Below are 25,342 nucleotides of genomic sequence, written 5' to 3'. Positions count from 1 at the left end.
GAATTTGAACCTGAACTATGGATTGGTCTCAAAACTATCTGATCTTCTAAGTGTCTGTGTCCTGTCTACCTGGGCTTCCTGGACCCCAAGGCCTGGGCTGTACCGTTCAGGCACTCTGTCCTCCTGGCTGGACCGGACAGAGCTCCAGGGCCAGTGTGCCATGGAGAATCCTCAGTATCACCAGTTGGTTGTGGAGAAGAAAGTGTTCTCAATCAGAATGTTGTATTTTGAACCTCGTTTCTGCTCTTTCCAGGGTGCCAAGGGCTCAAAAAGTTTGGCGGATTGGACGGTAGGTGAAGACTCTTAATTTGAAAATTCACTCATTTTAGAACATAGATTTTTCTATATCTACAAAGTAAGGTTTGTTAATCTTAAAACTTCTTTATTTTAATTAATTCTGTTAAAATTGTAAGTTTGCAGAGTGTTCCTAGAAATGCCACTATAAAAATAGTAGAATATTTTAAACATTAAGTGACACAAAAGAAAATACTTGGAAGCTACCACCTTCCTGAAGTATGCTCTTTCATAAAGTTAAAAACAATGCTTTTAAAGCTATGCATTTTTAATAAACCAATTCACAGAATAATATAGACTTTTCTGTTTTATGGGACACTTTAAGAAACAATCTCAGAAATTATGGTGAGTGCTTCTCCTCCAGTGCACAGACTGTCAGGTAGGATTGGAGGATGTGGAAACTCCTGAAGAACAGGAAGTGGTGGGGTCCAATGTTGAGAGAAGAACAGAACAGAGGAAGGGATAAAAGGAAAGAGATAGGATTATGGGGGTGAGGGATACAGGGGCACCTGTCTTGGAATTCCTTCTAAAGGAGTATTCTAGCAAACGCTACTCTAAAAATGCACACACTGGCAGCAATCTCCAGCGTTCTGTGCATAGATCACTGGATTTCACCTTCAAAATTAGATGTGATCCCATTGATTAGTAAGGCAGATTGTGAAGTAAAATATTATTCCTTACCTACCTGTCTCAACACACTATTTAAAATCCTTTAAATGTTTTAAATTAGCTACCGGATCTAGAAATAAAGTTGTTAGGTGTCAGCTCTAGCAATTTTGTGGTTTTTCCGTTACAAATTTAAACACTTCAGCTAGGCACTGAAGACGCGCACATGACATTTCAAGTCACGACGGTGAAATCCGCTTCACATTAAATGCTCATTTCCTCTCTCCGTCCTTCCCCGTCTCTCTACAGCCTTGTGAAATTGTGGATTTCATGCGAGAGAACTGTCGTAAGTTGTTTGGGAGACACCCAGATGGAGCCGGGGGTGCGGATGGGATGGGGTGGGAAAATCTAAGGGCGTAAGCCAGCGGTGTGGGTGGGGGCAGGGATCAAGGTCTAAGGGCATAAGTCACTGAGTATTTGATGGAGGCTTGGGAAGTGGCTCGTCTGTCATTAAAAAGATTTTATCCATTGACAGATTGGGCCCAATCTCCCTTGTGAGTATGTCATCTTTTCCTAAATGGGCTCAGAAAGGAAGTATTTGAAAGACACACCGTCTCACTAGTGAAAAAAAAAAAACTCCCCCCAAACATAACTACACTCCCACACCTATGTGCCTGCATCTTAGTGCATGAAACAGAGCGTGGCTGGGACTGTTCTTTTAATTTCAACCAGAAAGATCTGTGATGATTTTTTGAAAAGAATATTTCCCATTTGGTTGTCATTTCCATTGCAGAAACAGAACTATGAACTACTAGGCCTTAGGTACTGCTTTGTCACATAACAGCTGACACTTACATAGTCTCTTTAGCAAGCTTCTTGGGACGCGGATCTACCGAGAGCACACTCCTCCCTTTCCTGGTGGCAGGGAGAGAGAGCACCTAGTGCCGAAGTTTGGGCTTTATCCACAATCGCCTGCTTTCTTGCTCAACCTTTTGGCTTCTGTCCACTCCCAGCTGCTGGTCAAGGAGATTCCAGGATCCATTTTCGTGGAAGTCACACAGAGAAATACTATCTATCACCTTGGACAGAAAGGAAGAACCGGCTGTAGAGAAAGTTAAAACCTTGTTATGTTTGAGGAGCTCCACAGGGACAAAAAGAAAATAGAAGAGCAAGAAAAAAGATATTTGAGATAGAAGCTCAGTGTGCTTGCTAAGTCATGCCAAGATAAAAATTGCTGCTGCATAACCATTATCTATAAACATAGACATTTTTTTGGAATGCTAAGTCTAAATGTTTAAAAAAAACTTTTGAATTGAAAATGACAAAAGACATGAAGGGAGAGTCAGAGAATAAAAAATTAACAATGTACCTTTGGGAATATTCACCCTTGATGGAAATCAAAGATTATCAATTAAAACAATAATAGGCTCTTTTTGGTTCTCAAGCTAGAAACATATATACAATTGCTATATATTCATAACATATATATGCCTATTTATTTGTATAGTTTTGGTCTTTATAGATAGAACCTTGCTAACTAGCCTTATCTGGCCTGGAACTCCTTATGTATGCTGCTGTGGCTTCAAACTTGTAATCCTCCTGCATCAAGTTTCCAAGAGCTAGGAATGCAGGCTTATACCTCCAGGCCTAGGCTTCATGTTGGAAATATTAAAAAAAATCAAAATAATCCTTGCCCTTAGTTTGGGGAATGTGTGACAGCAAACATGTGACTTGTGGAACTTCTACAGTGCCTTCTAAAGAGAGATCGGACCGTCCATGTAAAAACCCTGATTCTAGTGATAGACGCAAACTGTGATTGAACCGATAGACACAGAGACTTGCATGTGTATGATTTTCCTGAGAGACACTGACTGAAGAAATCAAGGGACATCTACATAGTAGAATATATGATAGTACTTGGAATTTACTGATAAAAAAGTCATACCAAGTAGAACATATTTCAGAGTCAAACATACTTTAAGGTCCAAGTTTTATCAAGTAAGATGAAAAGTACTTTTATGTATGGATAAAACAGATGGTGAAATAAGAACAATCTTAGTTTTTTATGCATATGTGTTGCTCATATATATACATATATATTTTAACATAAGGTATCATTGTAGATGATTTATATTTTATGACCATGTATATATGAGATACATGCAAGCTTCAGAATTGCTTAGTGTTTTATCCTCACAACAATGGGGAAATGTGCCTCTCAAGTCAAAGCTTGGACATCATCAGTCTGGGTTGATAGGGAGTCCTGGGGGGGCGGGCGTTTTCCAGGGGTTCAAGTATGGAGCTTCCCCCCCCCCTTCTCTCTCTCTCTGTCAAGCTTCAGTCATTGCTTTTGCATTTCTGCCAGCCTGGAAGGGAAAGGAGAGCAGAGGCAAAGGGCAAAGGGCAAAGGGTAAAGGGTGCGTCAGCTTTTCTTTTAGTCTTGCAAGTAATAGATTTCATTTCTTACCTTTTTCTTATCCTGTTACCCAGAATGTAGCAAGCCAGTCAGCTCCATGAAAGTGTGGCCTGCATTTCAGGCAGCCATGTGCCCAGGTGGAAATTGGTGCCCTATTATAATGGAAAAAAATAAGAGAGTGGAGTGGTGGCACCTGCCTTTAGTCCCAGCACAGGAGGAATTTTGTGAGTTTGAGGCCAGCCTGGTCTACAGACGAGTTCTAGGACAGGCGCCAAAACTACAGAGAAATCCTATCTCGGAAAGTTAAAAAAAAAAGTGAGAGAGAGAGAGAGAGAGAGAGAGAGAGAGAGAGAGAGAGAGGAGAGGATACCGGCAAATAGTAGCAGCTCTTGCCATACTGCGAAGGGGTGTCTGGAAGGCCATTTGGATTTCTCAGAAGAGAGGGTTTTTAAAAAGTGGACATGGTTTGAAAATCCTAGCATCTGAGAGGCTGAGGCAGGAGGATTTTTAAGTTGAAGGTCAGCTTGAGTGACACAGGAAAACTGTCAAGCCTGAAGGGTATATTTTATATTAAGTATGAACTTCCCGTATCCACTAACAGTGTCTTCTTTTTCCTTCCAGCTTGCTCAAAAGGTAAATACCGCTCACTGTTCAGGTAAGCCCTCACCCATCCGGAGGCAGCACACGTAGCTCAACTTCTGTGTATTCCTGTGTCAAGGGATTTCCAGATGCCCAGCGTTCCCAACAGAAGTGCTCTTTGCCTTGGACATGTCCAACGACGTCTCCCAGGCGGCCTTTGAGCGGATGAGAAACATTTTATTATCTCTGTTGATGAAGATGGAAATGGCCGAGAGTAACTGCCCCGTTGGTGCCCGAGTGGCCATCGTTTCCTATAACACGAGGACAGATTATCTAGTGCGCTTCTCAGACCATCAGGGAAAAGCTGCCCTACTCCAGGCTGCCAGGAAAATCCCCCTTGAATTGTCCTCTGGGTCTCGGAACCTTGGGGCCACCATGAGGTTTGTGGCAAGACACGCATTCAAACGTGTACGCTCAGGCCTTCTGGTAAGGAAGGTGGCCCTGTTCTTCCAGGCTGGTGGGAACCACGACACAGCCTCTGTCAGCACAGCCGTGCTGGAGCTCCATGCGGCAGGCATTGTCTCAGCAATTGTAACCTTCACAGAGGAGCACAACCTCCCGGATGCCTTGCTGGTACGTGAGGCGTGGGGAAGGGCCAATGGGAAGAGGTGCTGGGCTAGTCTTGTTCTCACCCCTCCATCAGAGTGGTGAGTGTGGTTCAGGGGAGGAACCAGCTTGTCTGGAGCACATGCTCTGTGCAAAGAGCCCACAGATGCTGTCTTGTGTAATAGCCCCAAAGCTCTGTTAGCTAGGCTTCATTGGTTCTCTCTGCCTCAAGAATGAGAAAAGACTTAGAGAAGAAGGTAAGCATATTCTTGAGGGTCAAGTAACTAGTTAGGTGACTTGCTGATGAAATCTGCTATCACACGTTGTTGTTTGAGGTTTTCTGTCCTATCTGGTTCCCACAATCCTTAAGTCCCAAAGAAATCACACAGAGGTCTACATTAGTTATAAACTGATTGGCCCATTAGCTCAGGCTTCTTATTAACTCTTATAACTTATATTAGCCCATTATTCTTGTCTATGCTAGCCACATGGGTATTATTATTATTATTTTATTTATTTATTTATTTTTTTAGCGAGGCAGTCACATCTTGCTTCTACTGTGTCGGGCTTACAACTGCAGAAAGAGCATCCTTCTTCCCAGAATACTCCTGTTCTCATTGACCCACCTCTACTTCCTGTCTGGTTGTCCTGCCTATACTTCCTGCCTGGCTACTGGCCAATCAGCGTTTATTTAAAATATAATTGACAGAATACAACTGTCCCCACCAACACGTGTCCAGAGCACTGTATTCATCTGTCACCTGAGATTGGAGCCTGTGACTTTCCTCCTCTTCCTCCTTCCCTTTACTGGTATATGACCTTATTAGCCCATTTAATAACATGGAAAAATGAAGTGCTTTTAAAGCAAATACGTGAATGGATTGTGTGTGTGTGTGTGCGTGTGTGTTTGTGCGTGTGCGTGTGCACAGAGACATGCATGTGAAGGCCAGTGCTCAACCTTGGCTGTCATTTCTCAGGGGCTGTTTACCTTGTATTTTGAGACAGGCTCTTTCCCTGTCCTGGAGTTTGCTAAGTAGGCTAGGCTGGCTGGCTGGCAAACCCCGGTGTCCTCCTGTCTCCACATCCCCAGTGTTAGGGTTACAGTTTTGTACCACCATTTAAGGCTTTTTGCCTAGTTGCTGGGGATCTGAACCCAGGTCTTCCTGCTTGCATGACTTTGTTGACTGAGTCTGCTCGTCAGCCCCAGGTGGATTCTTGTGTGGTTTATTCCTCTGTGACCAGGATGTGATTTAAGGCTCAGAACACCTTTGGTATTTATAAATTCTCTCCCCGTTCCTTCCCAAATCACAAAGCCCAGCGTAGCTTCTCCTCTGACTAATTACAAGTTTATTCTGAATCTCGATATAAATGGAATCATTCAGCATCTAGTCTTTTGTATATGACTTCTTCCAGTCAACACGTCTGGTCTTGCTTATCCATGCTGTGTGTAGGGGGAAGTTGTTCCTTGTTATTTCAGCGTGGCATTTCAATATGTGTAGAAACACACATTGGAGTTATTCACACGTCTAGTCTCTAAAGTTTGCCCTGCTAACTAAAACCTATGCAGTACATGCTCACAGAATTTCTGAGATGATTTCTCAGAATGAAAGTTGATTTTTTTTTTCTGCTGTGTGTGAATGCTAGATTTAGCCATGTGACATTACCAACATCTGACCATTTCTGACCTGGAAAAATGGAAATGCCGTATACTTCTACTTAATAACTAATGGATTCTTCTGTGCCAGGCCACTTCATTTTCTCTTGAGACAGCTGCGCAGCTGAAGTGCTAGGTGAGAAATCTGGTTGACTCACAGTGCGCGTGACTAGGACTAGCGGATAAGCTTGTGGCGGCTTACAGGCTACTGGGAGGATGGGCAGCCATCTCAGGTTGAGAAGCAGAAAATGAAGGAAGGGCTTTTTACTGTTCTTGCCACATCCTTCTTGCCTAGCAGGATGTCTGGACGGGGCGGACTGGTGGCAGAGGTCTGCCCTGACAGAGAGCGACACCGTGGTGCAATTGCATCTCCTTGAATGCACCCCAATGCTGCTCTCTGATGGGCTGCTTGCTGGACAGCCAGTGGTCGCTTCTGATTTGTAGATACATCCTCAGTCATAGCCTGCTTGTCCTCCTTGTCTCGGGGTTCAGAGTGAAAGGGTGAAATGGTATGTGAGGAGAAATTACCTGCTGGAATATACTCGCCTCTCTGTGCTATCATTTTTAGCTGCTCTCCCCTCCGTTGTGTGGGCATGTTCTTGCCCCAGGGTTCTGGGAGATAGAGCAGCATCTTGAAAATTTAATGGTTTAGAAAAGATGTTAAATGATGCTTGTCAGCTCAGATGTAACGAATGACCTCGCTGCTGGTGACACTGGCAAGGAGAGAAACTGTCAAAATGACAACCCCGTCTTTAGGGTGTCTCAGAAAACCCTTGTTCTTCTCCAGTGGGCGCACCGCCGTCTTCCCCTGCTCTTCCTGTTCCTTACATGAGGGCAATCTAGTGAAGACAGTGGTCTGATCATGTGGTTTGTTTTCTGAATCCATTGCCTAAAGACTTTCTGATTCTGTGTGAGGCTTTTGTCTTTCAACTCTACGCCATTATAAACGCCATTATAATTTTCAAAACAGTTCCCACATACTTCTGGGCAAATGATGGTAGCTCAAATTGAATGGATTATACAAACAGATATCCTAACTTCTCAGTTCATTTAAACACACTTGGAGACTGCCACGCCTATTGAAAAGCTTTTTAACACTAACCATAGAATTATTTCAGTCCTAAATGAAACAGCATTATCGCATTTGGACTCCTGGTGCCTAATCCTGTCATTAAGAACCATCTTATGCCTGAAAACATAAGCCTTCATTAGATCATTTTTTTTTTAAAGCAAAGAAGCAGAGCATTAGCAGGGGAAATGCAGCTTGCATGCCAGGCTTCAGATTTCATTTTTCTTTCTAAAAAGCCTTGCGCAGGTTCCCTTGAAACAATGCCTAGGAAAATAGCTCATGTTTATTGATCCAGCCACCATTCTAAGCTTTTATTGATTCACTTAATCCTCAGAACCCAACGAGATAGGCAGTATGATGAGCCTATTCGTCAGACAATGGTGCCGAGACCCAAGCAGTTAAGTGAGCATTCAAGGTCTGGAGCTCGCTCTCACAAGCTCTGAGGCTTTGAATTCAAACGCCAAAAACAGGAAAGAAAAATAGAGACCTTTCGAGTCTAAATATTTCCTCTCTTTTAATGCATTTTATCTTTATAATAATATTAGAAGATACGTCTACAAATTGGTCCCAGTTTTACCCCTTAGCCAGTCCAAAGAATGGAAGGTTGGCTATCACAGAAGTCCCCTCCCTTCATGCAACAGGAGCTTTAGAAGATAAAGAAACCGGTGTGAGTGTGTGTGTGTGTGTGTGTGTGTGTGTGTGTGTGTGTGATTTTTAAATTTTAATGTAATTTTAGAATTTATGAAAGTTGCATAAAGAAATAGCCTCTCTCTCTCTTTCTCTCCCTCTGTGTGTGTGTGTGTGTGTGTGTGTGTGTGCGTGCGCGCATGCGCGCGCACATGTTCAAGCCTGTGTGTGGGCGTCCATGCACGTGGGGGCCAGATGCTGACCTTGGTTGTAGCTCCTCAGGAACTGCCTGCCTTGTTTTTCAGACATTGTCTCTCCCTAGGAACTGCTGTTCTTCTGTTAGGCTCGGCTGGTCGCTATGGAGCCTAAGGCGTCCACACATCTTGTTCTTTCAGACTCACACTCACACCACCATAGCCAACCTTTCACATGGGTGCCAGGTATCAAACACCCTTAAGCTATGTGGCAAGCACTTTATCCATTGATCTATGTCTCTAGGTCAAGATATTATTTTTTTAATAGAAAGACCGACCTGCTGCTGACACCTGAGGCTGTTATATTCCCTCTCAGCTTTGTGATGTCCAGGAGCAGCAACTTAGGGAAGAAATTAAACTTCAAACCATGGTTTTGTCCCTTAAATTATTGTACTTGAGAAACAGAAGATTCCTAAGCAATGAAGGTTGGGTTAAGTCTTATTTGCTTGTGATTGAGAGCAACCTCATGCCCTAAAGGACTATCAGCCCTGAAGAGAGACAAGAAAGGGCTTATAAAGTCAGACCCCACAATTATGTCACACCAGGAGCAGGCCATGTAACAGAAGTTTCCAAAGTTTCAGTTCAGTGGATTAAAACAGCTTGTTTTATGTAACATGATGGGCTGACTAGTTGGGGTTTATGTCCCACCTGGTACTCCACAGCCAGCAAGTCCCAAAGAAAATCACACAGAGGTCTCCAGAAGTTATAAGCTGATTGGACCATTAGCTCAGACTAGCTTATATTAACCCATTATTCTGATCTATTTTTGCCATATGGCTCAGTACCTTTTTTAGCTGGCAGGTCACATCCTGCTTCCTCGGTGGTCTGAGCAGGACTGGGAGGAAACAACTTCCTCCTTCCCAGAATTCTCCTGTTCTCATTGTATCATTTCTACTTCCTGTCTGGTTTTCCTGCCTGGCCGATCAACGTTTATTTAAAACATGATTGACAAAATATAGACAACTCTCCCACAGTTTTATATTGTAAAACAGTGGATCTCCTTAGCTGTAGGTCCACTGTGTGAGAATGTTCTGCTCTGCAAATGTGATTGGTTGGGGTGGGGTGGGGTGGGGACTGGGAGCAGTTGTGTGAAGCATGAGATGGAGTTAGCTAAGATTAGAATATAATGGAGTCACTTTGGGCAGTTCAAAATAACTAGAGTGTGGTTTTTGGCTCATAGGATTATTGTGAAAATTATAAAATATTTACAAGGACATCTGATACCCTCTGTATGATAATCAACATGGATATATTATACCTTGTGGGGCCCAATAGCTACCACTGAGCAAGCACCTACAAAGTTCTAGCCACCACACTGCACACTGGCCACGCTTTATTATCCTAACCTCGTGGGACTTACACTGTAGTCTGGTAAAGGCACCACCAGGCAGTACAGACTGCTAAACTTCAAGCCCTGATTGATCTGATCGTTCTAAACTTGAGTGTATATATCAAGATACTAGGGTAGTTTGTCTGGATGTCAAGGTCTGAGGAGTGTTCTCATTTTATTTCTGTGATAAAATATGTAACAAGAAGCAATTTAAGGCAGAAAGGGGCTTATTGCAGCTCATAATTCCAGGTCATAGTCCATCATTGTGAGGAGGTCGAGGCAGGAGCTTCAGACAGCTACTCACACCACCCACTGCAGCCAAGAGCAGAAGCACGGTACGTGCTTGCTTGCTTTCGTGTGCTTAGTTTTATTTCTCTACTCCTATACATCTCAGGGCCCGCTGGGTAGGGAATGGTGCCACTCACGCCTGCAGTGGGCTGGATCTTACCACATCAATTAAGATTCTCCTTCACAGACTTGCCTGCAGATGGACCAAAGTAGACAGTTCTGCACTGAGACTTTTCCCTGGTGACTACAGGCTGTGGAAGATTGTCGGTTAAATCTAACCATCACCAGCACTGTCTAGATCTCATGACTGTCCTACCCATTAATAATGCTAACCTACATTTCCCAGATGAAGAGAGCAAAGGGAAGATGGAGAAGGGATTTGCTCTGAGCCACGTCATTCAGGCATTTGCATTCAGATATGGCATGGTGCCGCATCCCTCTTTCTCACTGTGTACTCTTAATGCAGTTCCAATTCGCAGTGTTTCTGCAGAGTACAGGGAGTGTGGGTAGCTTGGTTGACCTTAGTGGCACTATGATAATTTAGAGGAGCCAAAACTGTACTCAAGCTCCTTGGGTCAGTCACAGGTTAGGTGGTGACTTTGTCCTTTCTCCCTTCCTCTGTCCTCCTAGACATGAATTTGTCCCTCATAGTCTCTTCTCCTTGTTTTCTTATCCATTCCCCCAACTTGGTGACAGATGGTTCATAATCTCCCACAGATCTCTTCAGTTCTAGGTAAACCTTCCTCCCTAGCGCTTGCTTCTTCCCTTCTTCTCTGCTTCAGTTCTCCCAAGCCAAGAGCCTCCCCAGCTCAGTTCCAGGAATCATCCTTTCTTGGCCTCTGGCAGCTGAGTACAGCAGCTGAAGCCTCAACTCAAGTCTGGGAGTCTCTCCAGGACAAGGGTTCGTGGGAAGTTCTTTAGTGTGGGGGTAGGATGGGGTGAGGTTTGAGCATGACTGTGGTGTCTGTCACGCTGCCTGTTAATCAGAAAGGATGTCAGTACAAACTCACGGGTGTATGTATTCCCTTCCTATCTTTACTGTACTGTGGAGGTGGGATAGAGAGACAGGAAACACTGGAGGTGACACGAGGAGGGAAAGAAGTCCCTCAGCCTGGTGTTGTCGGAGTTTTCTGTCCCACCCTGTCCTTGTGCTGCCTGATTCCCACACTTGTTAAGTCCCAAAGAAATCACACAGAGGTCTACATTAACTATAAACTGATTGGCCCATTAGCTCAGGCTTTTTATTAACTCATAATTTATATTAGCCCATTATTTTAGTATATGTTAGCCACATGGCTTGGTACTTTTTTCAGCAAGGCATTCACATCTTGCTACTTCTATGTTTGGGCCAGGACTGCGTCCTCTTCTCAGAATTTTCCTGTTCTTGACCTACCTCTATTTCCTGTCTGATTGTCCCACCTCTACTTCCTGCCTGGCTATTTAAAATGTAATCGACAGAATACAGACCATGGTCCTGCACCACCCTGGGACCTATGGTGTGGGAGAATTATCTGTATTCTGTCAATCATATTTTAATAAAACACTGATTGGCCAGGCGGGCAGTATAGGCAGGAAAGCCAGACAGGAAGTAGAGGTGGAACAAAGAGACTGGGAGTATTCTAGGGAGGAGACGCTCCCTCCGCCATTCCTGCCCAGACCACCGAAGGGGCAACATGTGAGCTGCAGTGCTGAGAAAGGTACTGAGCCGTATGGCTAACATAGATAATGATAATGAATTAATATAAGTTACAAGGACTAATAAGAAGCCTGACCTAATGGGCCAATCAGTTTATAATCTTATGTGTGTGATTTTCTTTGGAACTTGCCGACTGTGGGGTACCAGGCGGGACAGAAACCCCAACAAGCCGGCCCCCATGTTACAGACCTAGTTTGCCTTTCCTACAGAGTGAGTGTCAGGAAAAGTCAACATCACAGAACCAGCTGAAAGTGCCTGCAGAAATCATGTGTGTTTTCCTAAAACATCTCAAATATGAACATCGAAATGGGCAAATAAATTATGTCTACTTGGGGTCAGAATGTTTGTAACCCAGAGTTCACCCTATTATCTTTGCTCTTATCCTAAATCTTGTGTGTGTGTGTGTGTGTGTGTGTGTGTGTGTGTGTATTGTATATGTGTATATGGTTTATGCCCATATGGGCGAAAGCACCCCTGAGTCAGGAGAAGACATTGGGTGTCCTGTTTATTATTCTCTTCCTTATTCCTTTGAGACACGGTCTGTCACTGAACCCAGAGGTGATTGGCAGCCAGCAAGCTCAAGATCCTCTTATCTCTGCCCTATCACAACATTGGAGTTACAGGAGTGTGTGTGGCTACTCTGAGTTTTTACATGCTTATTGGAGATTTGAACTCAAGTCCTCATGCGTGTACAAAAGTACTCTAACCTATTGAGCCATCTTCTTAGCTCCTTATTCATAAATCTTAAACAGTATACCTCACCCCAAAAACTGCCTTAAAATTGCATCCACGAGAAGAAATTCTTGTGTGTGTGTGTGTTTGTGTGTGTGTGTGTGTGTGTGTGTGTGTGTGTTGTATGCACACTGGCAAGCACACACATGTGCAAGTGCAGGTTCATATGTATGAGGGTGACCTGTGAAGGTCAGAGGACAACCTTGGCTTTTCATCAAGTGTCATTCACTTTTTCTTGTGAGAGGGGGTCTCTCATTGGCTTGGAACTGTCCAAGTAGACCATTGAGCCCCCAAATCTGCTCATCCCTGCCACCCTAGTGCTGGAATCCTAAGCGCATGTCACAATGCACAGCTGTCCCCACCTTTTCCTGCATGTTCTGGGAATCAGACTCTGTCTTCATGCTTAAAGGGCAAGCACTTTATGATCGAGCTAGCTCCCAGACCTCAAAAGAAAAGCCTCCAAGATAAGAAAAATGAACACACCAGCTTAAATAGATTTTAAATCTTACTTAAATTTTAAGCTTTGCTTAATGTTTACATTTAGTCCTAGCCAGAAGTCTCAGAAAGAATCACTTGGCTTAGTCTTTAGGTCTAGTTGTAGATTATATCCTTGGAGGAATGTAGACAGGGTGAAGACACCACAGCACTTCTCTCTCTCTCTCTCAAGAAGCCCACATCCACGCCTTGGGTCTCCATCTATCTTTTTCCTGTAAGAGTCCGTCTAAATACTTAATCAGCCATTTTGCCTCATTCTAGTTTGTCCTGTAATTGTTTTCTGTGGCATAGTCAAGAACCTCACTTTACCCGAGTAGCGGTCCCTGAGGGGCGGGCACTCCTGAGGCTGCTGTTGACTCTGCTGTGTTGTGACTTCTGCTGCTGCGAACACCACTGGACATTTCAAAATCAAGTTGGTTGAAATAAGTCAAAGGAGCAGATTCTAATGAAAGTTGCATTTTGATTTGTGTTTGAGGCCTTCTGGTTTTGATTCTCTACCCCAGATTGGATGCAGTTCTCAGTAGGAACCAATGGGCCAGTTCTCTCTCTTCACATCAGTGCTCTCTCCCACACTTTCTTTCTGCTCGAGTTTCCTCAGGAAACCTTTCTTCTACCTTAGTACTGACAGTGACTATGCTGACAGATCCAAAGTCATGGAACGTTATGAATAAAACCCCACACAGATGCGTCTAGACTGAATCACAGCTTCCCTGTGGACTTCCACTGCATTTTTTGGTCTTTGTTACCTCAATTATTTGGCAAGAACAGTACAGCTGTTAAGTGGGATCTTAAAATGATTGTTTCTAAGAAAAGTGAAAAGTGAAACATGTCTCTGGTCAACTTTGGTTGAATTTGACAGCTTTCCAATGAGCTGAAGAAAACATGGAAGAGTTATGGGCTCCAAGATCCTCAGAGCAAAGGAGCTCATATATTGTCCTAAACAGAAGCAGACATGAATGACGGTAACCTAGGACCAGGCTGTGCTTGCCCAGGAGACCTCAGCGGCATTGACTTCCACCCTAAAACTGTTCCCAAGGAAACCGAAGGCAGATGCCTTTCTCTGGCCACATAGCCACATTTGGCAGATAAAGAACTACAAGTCAAATTTCTAACATCGAGCCTGTTGGCCTTTGTTTCCCCTCGAGCCATCTCTAAGATAGAAAAACATGAATTTGTAAAGATGTAAGATGAGTGTCTATATCTGTCTGAAGTTTCTCATTAGCTTAAAACTTCATTTCAGGTTTGCATCTTCTCGCTTCTACCATACTTCCTGTATTTAGAGATGGTTGTATACCAGCTTCCACCTCCCTGTGAGGCTGGGGTGAGGCGCTCGGGTTGCTCCAGCTCTGTATGTCTCCTGGCTCACTGCCATGGGTCCTGGTCCCAGAAGCCTCCCAGTTTCCTTCTGTGATTTCCAGTAAAAAAGATGGCATGTCACGTTCCTGTCTACATTGGGCCCATTTGGTTAGTCCATGCTCAGATCTGATGGCCGTTTGGAGGAGATCTGCATGATGAATGCCAGCTCTCCTCCAGAAGGCTTAGTGTTAGTGTCTTCCCTGTGTCAGGGAGCCTCACGGCTCCGACATGCTCAACAGCTGTACCCTGGAGGTGGCCTCATCTAATATATAGGACATGGGGCAAAGTTCAGATGAGTAACCAGTGTCCAGCTCCAGGCCTTTGTGCATGCCATCCTTCACACTAGAAGGCCACCACTATTAAATCTCTCCTCACTTTCTTTAAAATGTCAAATGGCATGACCTTCACCAACCCCTTTCCTTGAAATGCCTCTCCCTCCTGTTCCCACATTCCTAAAATATATCACTAGAGTCCTTCCTTTCTGGAAGATCGTTGTCTCTCTTTCCACAAGTGAAGGCATGGCCATGTCACTTTTTGTCCTTACATGGCTTGTGAGGACTTCTGGGAGTATCTACTAATCAGCCTGGGTAGAACTTAATTGTTGCTTTTGTCCCATAAATAATGAGAGAGGATTTTTTTTTTTTGCCTTTCTTCTTAGATTTTTGCCTGTCTTTGTTTTGATGTGTGTGGTACATTAATATAAATGTCAGTTCTTCACGTTTCTTTCCTCATTAAGATGTTTACTTCAAGTGAGCTTGTTTTGAAAGGCAGCGCCGCAGGTCGGCTAGAGCATCAAGAAGAAAGGTTAAAGAGCTCTGTAAAGAACCCATGGCACAGAAATTTCTTTCCCAGGATAATCTGGACTGTCTGTCTTTCTGAGAGCTAGCATGATGCCTTCATGGCCGGGGCACCCTACGACCTAGAGGTGAGCTCAGAGGCGGCGCGTGTCTGGCCATGAGCATGGAGTGTGAGGACCAGACCCTCAGTGGGGCTCCCTCGTACAGGATCTGACAGAGGGGATAAAAAGATGGGCGTGGCTAAACTGGAACACTTGTCTTTGCCGACCTCACTCAGCTCCTGGGAGGAAGGATTGGAGGACCTTTCCAGCTTTCACCAAGAGATGGAAGTCTCGGGAACTCTATTAGTCAGGGCTGGCTAACTGTGGGAACATTCGTACCACACACGAGTGCCATGATGTTTTCTGCTGAGTGCATGTAGCCCTTAGGAAAGAGCGCTGGGCAGGGCGTGTTCTACTGCCTGTAGCCACTTCAGAAATTGGACTTCTTCTCTCTGTGCCTTCACTAGGCTGTAGGGCATCAAATCCCATTTCTTCACCACCCTTTAAATCTGTCAGACAAGTGAAGGAGAAGGAGCAAGGAGCTACAGTGTATGTACTAGGATGGCATGAATCACTTTTACCTTCATCCCATTAGCCAAAGCCAGTCATATTTAGGAACTCATTGCAAAGGAGCCTGGGAAATGTAGTCTGACTGTGCCTCTAGGAAGAAGGTGGGAGATTGTTGATCTGTTTTCATGATGTTCTAGGGACCTTGTTGAGTTTATTTTTATTGTCCACCTTTTATTTATTTTATTTTATTTTATTTTTGAGACAGGGTTTCTCTGAGTAATAGACCTGGCTGTCCTGGAACATTTTATTTTTAATCTTTGTTGTTATTTTTTAAACTAATCATGATCAAAGAGGTTCATGAAAGAGATAAACAGACTTTCCCATCTCTTCAAAGCGTTCTTCATTCCTCTCCATTGCTACTTTCTAGTTGTATTGTGCTCCAGCCCCAAACTCAAGGAGTGTTCTACAGTACAGCCTCCTACACAGTATCCCCCTCAGTCCCTTTGAGTGTTACAGGACTACCTCCTTACCACACGGTGTGTGTCCTGTTAGAGCTAGGGCTGGACATGATTCTAAGTATGTCACACAATGTCAAAGTCTTTATAAGTATTTTTTTATGTAATTATATATTTCTTAAAAACAACATTAATGTTTTATTTTGAATCTGACTTAGGGGAAAAAAGCCATAGAGACCATGACCTTGAGCTTCACTGACCATGAACTTGTATGTGTATGTTTGAATTAGGTGAACGGACTTAATGGATTTCACTTGTTTACATGGGAGACAGAGCGCCAGCAGAATGTGGAGCGCCTGGCCAGCTGTACTCTCTGCTATGGTAAGAGCTAGACCAGTGCTTCGGATCTGAGGGCTTGAGAGAGGATGGATAAACTGCTGGCCATAGGCTGATCTGCCCTGCACATGTACATTTGTTTGCCATGTGTGGGGCTTTAGAATCTGGGAATTTTTATTTCATCTGGGTGTTTAGTGTTTCTTAGGAAATCAGAATTATCCTGAGAGGCACAAACACTGCATTCCCGGGTAACCACAGACTAGAGGGTGCCTGATTCCTTGTGGGTTGTGCGCCTGTTGTTTTCCACAATTCCTCCTCCCACCCTGCCTTTTGGCGTTTCCCTGAGACATTCTGTTCACTTACCTTCTTCAAAGTTCCCACGTGTGTCTGGGCATGAGCATCACCCTGTAGTGGCTCGTTTGTGGGAAAAGCACTGAACTAAGAGTCAAGAGTCATGGGTTCTCGATAATGGATCTATTCTGGTCCGCAGTGAGATCCACCTCCCCCCCTAACCTCCCTCATTGTATACTACACAACTCACTAGCTTGTGCCCAGGGAACTGTCTGCAGAAACCCTTGCATGCCCACTTGTAAGGCGTTCCCAGCCACACCCTCTTCACTCAGGACAGAGCCGTTGATTTCCAAAGAGGATGTTGCCATGCACAGCCATGAGAGATAAAGCAGACCGAGGAACTGCATGTGTGAACTAAGCCATGACTGGGAAGCTATATTCACATGTGTCAGCTCGCGTGACACATGGTCGCTCTTTGAGCTCCAGCTTCTCTTTTGTGGAAACCTAACCTCATGGGTGTTCCTTGAGATCTTACTGTCCAGCAGGCTGTGTTCTGAGAATCTGCATATATGAACTCATCTCTAAAACTGTAAACATAAAAATGACCTCATTTTCATTATTTATAAATTGTGTGTGTGTGTGTGCGTGTGTGTGTGCATGTGTACTTGCGTGAACTAGAGGCCAGGCGTGTCCGATTCTCATGGAGTTAGAGTTACAGGTAGCTGTGAATCATTCCATGTGGGTGCTGGAATAAGAACTTGGGTGTAAGAGTTGTATAGGCTCCTAACCACTGCGCCATTTCTCCACCCCCTGAAAGCAATCCCATAAGATGGGTGCTATTATTATCTTCGTTATCTCTGACAGATGGAGGTTGGAGGAAATAAGTTCATTTGCCTGCGTAAGAGATGAACCTGGCTTGAACCAGGCAATTAGGTTCCTTTTAGACCTCACTCAGAAGTGAGTGTTGTCAGACCTTTTTCTCTGGGATGATATAATCACATGCATGCTCCCCCAAATAGGGCACCAATGTCAAATCAAAGCGTGTTTCCACTGAAGTCCAACTTGGGGGACCAGTGACTTTATTGGACTTTCTTGCAGAGCATGGTGAGGGGTTACTTCCAGGAGTGTCAGTGACCCTAAGGCAGTTGCACCATCAAAAATCTCACCCCAGCATGGATGACAATTTCCCCACAGTTGCACAGAGGAAGTCCCTGCTTCAGTTGACAGTCTGCCTTTTATATATAATAGCAATTCCCGAGACCACAGGAAGCCACAAGCTGTTACAGAATATCTTAGTGGTAGACGGGAGGAGCAAGAAGGAGTAGCCGGGATCTCAGTGGAGGGTCTGCTGTCCCTCCTCACCTCTTCCTTCTATGAGGGAATGTTAGTAGTCAACAGACCCAACCTGAGGGTCTCTTGCAAGTGACTATAAGCACTCTGATGGAGGGGTCGGCCCTTATGCTCAGGGGATTGTGTTCTGCAATGGAGAGATCATATGGTGTTTTCTTCTCTGTGCTTTGCTTATTTCATTTAACATAGTGTCCTCTCGATTTATTCAAATCACAAATGACAGAACATCCTACTTTTTGATAGTTTAATGCTCTTCTATTGTGTATATATGACTGCACTTGTTAATATAATTAGTTCATCATGTGCTTTAAAAATTAGTGTGTCAACAAGCTCTAGCAGAAAGTCTAACCACTACAGTAATGATGAATGTGTGTAATATTGAACTTGTACCTCAACTATACATGGTTGGTTGCCTTTATCCACAATGGAAGGAAATATAAAATTTCATTGTAATAGAGGTAGTGAAAATAAAGATGTCATACCCCTCCATGCTCTATAGATTACTTGGAGAATGATGGCCCAAGGTTAAGAACATTGGTTGACCACCAGTTCTTAATGAAAGGGTTTGTTTCATGGATGATTTTCTAAAACATTGGCAGAACCTGAGTGCACTTCCATGTCAAAAATCCTGAGCCCCGTGTCAGCTCTATTAAGCTAGAATCTGTTGATGGAGACCGCTTGTTTGCTCCCTGCCATCCAGACCTGAAATAATTACAGAAACTATATTAATTACAACACTGCTTGGCCAATCACAAGAGTTATCTAGCTCTTGTATCTTAAATTAACCCATTTCCATTATTTTGTATTTTGCCACGAGACTTGTGGTTTACTGGTAAGGTTCCTGGGCGTCTGTCTCCTTGGTGGCTTACATGGCGACTCTCTGACCCCGCCTACTTTTCTCCTCTATCTCTGCTTGGGATTCCCACCTTGCTCTATTCTGCCCTGTCATAGACCCAAAGCAGCTTCTTTATTAACTAATGCTAATAAAGCAAATTCACAGCGTACAGAGGGGAATCCCACATTAAGAATCCACGTTAAAAAAGGAAAGAAATTCCATCTGCTTGTGAGGCTGAACCTGCTTGAGAATCCTGTGCTTGTGACCAGACTGTCATTTTAAAACCACCAATATTTGCTGTTTTGTAAGAAAACAAACATGAAATGTCAGTCTCACTTGGTGGCTAAGTTCATTGTTAGCTCTAGCAGCCGATGTGTGCATGTGTTTGGTTTCTCAAACATCAGTATGATGTTCGTGGACTTGCTTAAACAGTTAGCCGCTAGTTCTTTTTTATGGAAAGGAAAAGACACTGAGAAACCAGAGATTAGGAAGTCAGAAGGCCTAACACATGTGTTCAGCCTGGGCCCCGTGGGCACCGGCCATCCCAGGATAGTTGCAGATGTGGCCCGACACACTTGTAGACCCCAATATACTTTTGCAATGTCAATGGTCTTGACACCGCGGCAGTATTGGAGAATATTAAATGTGCAGTCGGTTTCAATTTTGTCTTCTGAAAAGTGGGCACCTGTTTTTAAATTGCCAGATCACTATCTCAACCCAATTCTTCTGGGGCAGCGCTCAGGGCAGGTGTCCTCCACAAGACTGGAAGGGTTTTCTGCAGAAAGGAAGGACGTCTGGTTTAACTCTAGCTTTTCCCTGTTTCCTTGCTAGATAAGTGCCGACCAGCCCCAGAATGTCGGCCGGATGCTCCCAGGCCGCAGGAGTTGAACATGGACTTGGTGTTCCTGGTGGACAGCTCCGAGGGCGTTAGCAAGGATGTATACCTTGGGGCTTTGCGGCTAGTGGATTCGGTGCTCAACAATCTGGAGGTGGCTGCCCAGCCTGGCACATCCTGGCAGGGGGCACGTGTAGCCCTGGTGACACACACGACTGCAGGCTTTTGGCCTGGTGTGGGCCAAGCCCCTGTGCTTGAATACTTTCACCTGGCTTCCTATGGCCATCGGACAGAGATGCAAAGGCAGGTTCAGGAGGCTGCGGGTCACCTGCTGCAGGGAGCCCCTGCCCTGGGCCACACCCTGGAGTGGACGCTGGAGAAAGTGCTTCTGGCAGCCGCTCTGCCACGGAGATCACAGGTCGTCTTTGCCATTGTGGCCAGTGAGACAAGCAGCTGGGACAGAGAGAAGCTAAGGACTCTGTCTCAGGCGGCCAAGTGCAAGGGCATCACATTATTTGTGCTGGCTGTGGGCCCAGCAGTGGGAGCCCTGGAGCTTGCCGAGCTGGCTGGCGTGGCCAGCGCACCCTCAGAACAGCACCTGCTACACCTGGAGGGTGTCTCAGAGGAGGAGGTAGCCTATGCCAGCAGATTCACGCAGGCCTTCCTGAGCCTTCTAAAAAGTGAGTGGCCACGGAGATGGGTATAGGTGTAGGTGGGGATGTAGGTGGGTGGGGGCATAGGTGGGAAGGATGGGTAGGGACTGGATTACCCTAGGTAGTGCTGGCCAAAAACTTACAGATGTTTGTATGGTTTTTGGAAACAGTTTATTTTATTTTCTTAATGTTATTTTATTTGGTAGTTGAAAGTTTTTATATTTTATATTTGTTGGTATTTTCATACAGGAAGATAATGTATGTAGATCACATCACTTCTCTTGCTTCAACTCTTCTGGAACCTTCCCTCACATCCTCCTCCCAGTTTTGTCATTTCCTCCTTCCTCCTCTCCCTCCTCCCTCCCTCCCCCTCCTCCTCCTTTCCTCTGAGTGACTTTGGTTCAGGGCCATTTACTTCAGGAACATAGGAACCCTACTGTGGGCAAACAAACCACTGAAGACGGCTGACTGTCCCCCAGCAGCCATTCCTGCATATGACAGCTTTTCAAGATACCGTTCCCAGTGATCTCCTGCAAGTACCTTGCCCCCCCTCACCTGGTGGCTTGGAGGCCCCAGGCTTCCACGTAGCTTCTCAACTTTCTCAGTTACCAAAATGAGAATTTTGATTTGTCTGTTCCCTGCCCGTGAAGCCAGGTGCTCACAGAGGGACTCTGAAGTGTCACTGTTGTGCAAATATATGGGTGCTGTTGTCACGACTGTGGCTACTCTCCGGTGGTAGATGGCCGTGCTTTCCAGATTTTAACTCACATACCCATCCCCCGGGGATTTTTTTTTTGAAATTAATTATTTTTGTTTTATGTACATTGCTGCTTTGTTTGCATGTACACCTGTGCGAGGGCATCAGAAGCCCTGGAATTAGAGTTACAGACAGTTGTGAGCTTCCATGTGGGTGCTGGGAATTGAACCCAGGTCCTCTGGAAGAGCAGTCAATGCTCTTAACTGCAGAGCCACCTCTACAGCCCCCTCTCCTGCTGGTAGGGTGGGATCTTGGTCAGGTGTGGATCTAGTTCTGTAGGTTTGAGCTGGGGTCTGAGATTCTGGGTTTCTCATCCGCTTAAGAATAGTGCTGTTGGCCCACGGACCACAGGTTTTGTTTTTGGAGATAGAGTTTTGTTATACAGCCCAAGATGGCCTTGAACTGGCTGCAATCCCCCTGCCTCACCCTTTAAAGTACTGGGATTACAGACGTGTGCTACCATCTCAACTCCATGGGCCACATCTTAAATAATAGGGGTACAGAACTTTATTTTTCTTCTGTTTTCTTATTAAGTTAGCACTCAAAGAAACAGGTTTCATTATGTCATTTTCATATATGTATCTATATGTGTGTATGCATGTGTGTGTGCCATTATACTTTGTTCTCGCTCATTCCCATTTCCTATTGCCCCCTTTAAGGAATCTTGGCTCTCTCTGGCTGGTCCTCTCCAGACAGCCCCTTTGCTTCCATGTCACTCATATTCCATGACCCTCCCTTGCCTCCCCTCTTGCAATCCTCTTTCTAGTTTCATGATCTACATATGCATACATGTACATGCCTTCACGTGCACACACACACACACACACACACAGAATTTAGATGTAAGTTCTGTACATTAGAGAAAGCAGGCAGTGTTTTCTATTATTATTAGGAAGTATAGTTTGAATTTTCAGAGGTCAGAAGTTCTTAGAGACTTTCCAGAAATTAAGGGTGACTGAAGAGCCTAGGGTCTCCCTCTTCAGATTAAAGGGTGGGGCTGTGTCAGTGTATCCTGGCTGGATTTCTTTTCTACATCCCCGCCCCAGCAGCCTCACCTCCCATCACACCCAGATGAACCTAATTCATGAGCAGCTAAGCCCAGAGTGTATCCCCGACATAACAGTGGAGACTTAGCATGGGGTGTAGGGAGTATTAGCCTGTCCAGTTCCAGGTATTTGTTTTGCAGTAAGTAATTAAAAACCAAGCGAAACAAAGATGCTCAGGGTGTGTGTGGGAGCTATGGGTGATGCCCCTTACCCTCCATCCTGGGAGGCGAGAGTTCCTCAGTGGGTGTGACATCCCAGGGGGGGTCTTGAGGGAGATCTACTCCTTCATCACTAAGGACATGAAGGGAATCTGATGGGTATCTAGAAGTATTGCCATGCATATGTGCCCTCCCGTTTGACAGAAACATCAGTGAGTTAATAATTCTAGTCCCAGTTTTGTTGCTCGTGAACTGTGTGGTAGCAGGAGAAGCCCAGGGCTTTCTCTGAGCCTTGGGTTCTTGCTCTTTGCAGGGGTAGTGGAGACAGCAGACAGCTCAGTGACTCTTTGAGCAGAACAGGCTGAAAAACATTTGCTTTTCTCATCTGTTTAATGAAATTTTGCTTTTTTTTTTTGAGGTTTTATTAGATTGTACTTCATATTTTGTTATATTCTTTTATGTTGGGGGTATTATTTATCTAACAGAATGCATTTATGTTTTGGTTTTGCTTGCTTTTGATTTGATTTTTATTGTTTTATTTGCATTTATTTTTACATCTGTTTTTCGCTTTGTTCAAATCCCTTTTATGATCCTTTGATTTTGCATCATGGACTTTTTTGTTCTTATTGTTCAATTTGGCCTGTATTTTCACATTTATTTTATTTCATTTTAGACTTTGCTTTGATTTTATGACTTTTGAATTTGATGCAGTATTTTGGTGGTGATTTTAGTAGTGTTTTATTTTTATGTTCTATTTTTATCATATATATGCATATATGTATTTCCCTGAGTCAGGGCTTCTCTGGGTAGCTTGGGTTGTTTTGGAAACTCTGTAGACTAGACTGGCCTTGAATTTAGAGATTCACCTACCTCTGTCTCCTGAGTGCTGGGATTAAATGTGTATACCACCACTGCCTGACTTTAAATATCATGTTTTTATTCTTTGAGAATTTCATATAATTTATTTTGGTCATAATCACACCTGCTTCTTCACCTGACTCTTCCCAGATCACCCTGACCACCACACCCCTTCCCAGCTTCACATCCTCGTTACTTTTAATAACTCCCTGAGTTTAGCATGTGCTGCCCACATATTCATGGGAGGCCATCTACTGGACCATAGCTGACCTATCAGGGGCCACACCCTTAAAGAAAACTGGTTGTTCCTTTCCTAGATGCCATCAACCTTCAGTGTTTCTCAGACAGGAGTGGGGGCTAGTCGGCTTGCTAGAATGCTTGCAGGCTGGGGAAAGGCAGCCAGCTCTGCCCTGAGTTCTTGAGTGCAGCAGTAACTGTCACGTCCAGATGACACTGTTTTGCCCTGGCGGTCCCCGAACTCTGTCTGGCTTTCACAATCTTTGAGTCACCTCTTCCTTGAAGGTCCCTGAGCCTTACAGGGTGCAGAGTGGTGGCAGCCATTAGATGTCCCATTTGTGCTGAGTTCTCCACTGATAACTTACTATTTTCCCTTAGATTATTTTTACATTTTATGTGATTTTATGTTTGATCTGATTTAAAATGTTTTCCTTTCAGGTGGAATAAACCAGTATCCACCCCCAGAGCTCACTGAGGAGTGTGGAGGCCCAAACCGTGGGGATACCTTGCTGCAATTAGATGCTCCTCCCAAGAGGTGAGCACGTGATGAGGCTGACCCAGGGAGAATGCTGTCAGTCTCCCTACAGGCACTTCCTGTCCTTAGCTTGACCCAAACCATTCAGGAAGCTCCTGGGTTTGACAACTCTGATGATGCTTGGTGTTTCTTTTTTAATTTTCAAGAAAGGGTCTCAGTGTGTAGGTCAGGCAGCTTTGATCATATGATTCTCTTGCCTCCCAAGTGCTGGGATTACAGGTGTAGTACCATTCCGGGCTCTCTTTTCTGATGTTCTAATGTTAGAAGTAAGAATGGACCTTACGCTGGAGAGATGGTTCACAGCTAAGGGTACTTGCTGCTCAGACATCTGTAACTCCAGTCCCAGGGGATCCCATACTTCTTTCTGGCTTCCGTGGGAACCAGGCATGTACATGGTACACATTTAGTGCATACAAGGCAAATACCCATATACATAAAGATAATGAAAAACATTATTGAACCAATATTCAAAAAATGTTCAAAGAGCACATGGGTGCATAAAAGCACAAAATGAAAAATCCCATCCCACTGTGCATCCATCCTCCAGCCTCAAGTTTCAGGGACAAGGTTGGTGATAGTAATACCCAGTGCTGCCTCTGGTTCAGCCATAGAGTAGTGTAAATCCTCAACCCAAAGCCATACCAGCAATGTCCACCAAGGGCGGAACCTCTCAGTTTGGTCACGTGACATGGTCTTTCTGGAGGTTGAACCTAGGGCCTTGCCCATGTAGGAAAGTGTTCCACCACTGAACTACATCCCCAGCCCAAGTCACACGGTATGACAAGGACTGCTTTCCCACAGGTTGTCCAAGCGCCATTTTGGCATATCTGCCTTTGGTTATGACCCAGACACTCTCAAATCGCCAGACATTTTTCTAGAAGAAAAGAGAAAAATCAAGATGACATCTGTAGCTCCACAAGAAGCAGTGGGGAATTATGAAATACATGAGTTGGACACTGAAGAAAGTGATCAAGAAACATCAGCAAAAAAAAGACGTTTGGGCACTGCCCGCGGTGAGACTCCAAATCATGGCTTCCTTGCTCTCTAAGTTGGATTCACTTTTTAAAATCTTCCTTTAAATAAAAATTTCTTTGTACTGTGTTAACATGTCCTTTTGAAACACACCGTTGTTCACAAAGTTATTCACACAGCTGTAGAAATTAAGACATCAGAAAGAGCTCTCCTTCACTTCTGCAGAATACACTTCAGGGTACATAGTGTACCACTTTCTCTCCAGGAGGTGATCCCAGGTCACAAAGAATCGAGGGTATTACGGTGCTTCTCAACCTTTCTCGTGCTGAGACCTTGTAGACACTTCCTCATGTTATGGTGACCCCCAACCATAAAAGAATTTTCGTTGCTACTTTATAACTGTAATTTTGCCACTGTTATAAATCATACCATAGATATCTGATATGCAGCTTATCTGATATGTAACCCCTATGAAAGGATCGTTCAACCCCCAAAGGGTTGTGACCCACAGATTGAGACCTGCAAACAACCCACCAACCAAATGGACGTCTCTTGCAGATGTGGTGACCTTCCCTTGATCTTGAGCTGAATTCCCTGGTAGACTTCTCGTCTGTGAATGTCCACTGTGGCATCTTCTCACATTTAAGGAGCATTTTAAAACAACTGAAGGTTGG

The 25,342-nt window shown here is 44.4% G+C and overlaps 1 protein-coding gene across 1 annotated transcript in view; it reads left to right on the top strand.

Annotated features, from left to right (window-relative positions):
• LOC125389035 (collagen alpha-4(VI) chain-like) overlaps positions 1 to 24,801 on the top strand; it is a 105,489-nt gene extending 80,688 nt beyond the window's left edge. The window contains exons 30-37 of the mRNA XM_087905508.1: positions 254 to 289; positions 1,210 to 1,246; positions 3,938 to 3,949; positions 4,035 to 4,528; positions 16,096 to 16,186; positions 19,449 to 20,132; positions 23,600 to 23,696; positions 24,498 to 24,801. Of these exons, the coding sequence (XP_087761634.1) occupies positions 254 to 289; positions 1,210 to 1,246; positions 3,938 to 3,949; positions 4,035 to 4,528; positions 16,096 to 16,186; positions 19,449 to 20,132; positions 23,600 to 23,696; positions 24,498 to 24,744 (1,698 nt within the window). The 3' untranslated portion in view covers positions 24,745 to 24,801. The remainder of the gene's footprint in view (positions 1 to 253; positions 290 to 1,209; positions 1,247 to 3,937; positions 3,950 to 4,034; positions 4,529 to 16,095; positions 16,187 to 19,448; positions 20,133 to 23,599; positions 23,697 to 24,497) is intronic.
• The last annotated feature ends 541 nt before the right edge of the window (positions 24,802 to 25,342 follow it).

Source organism: Myodes glareolus, chromosome 4, assembly GCF_982192425.1.
Source record: "Myodes glareolus chromosome 4, mMyoGla1.1, whole genome shotgun sequence".
NCBI classification, from domain to species: Eukaryota; Metazoa; Chordata; class Mammalia; order Rodentia; family Cricetidae; genus Myodes; species Myodes glareolus.
This window is presented reverse-complemented; position numbering and strand designations above follow the sequence as displayed.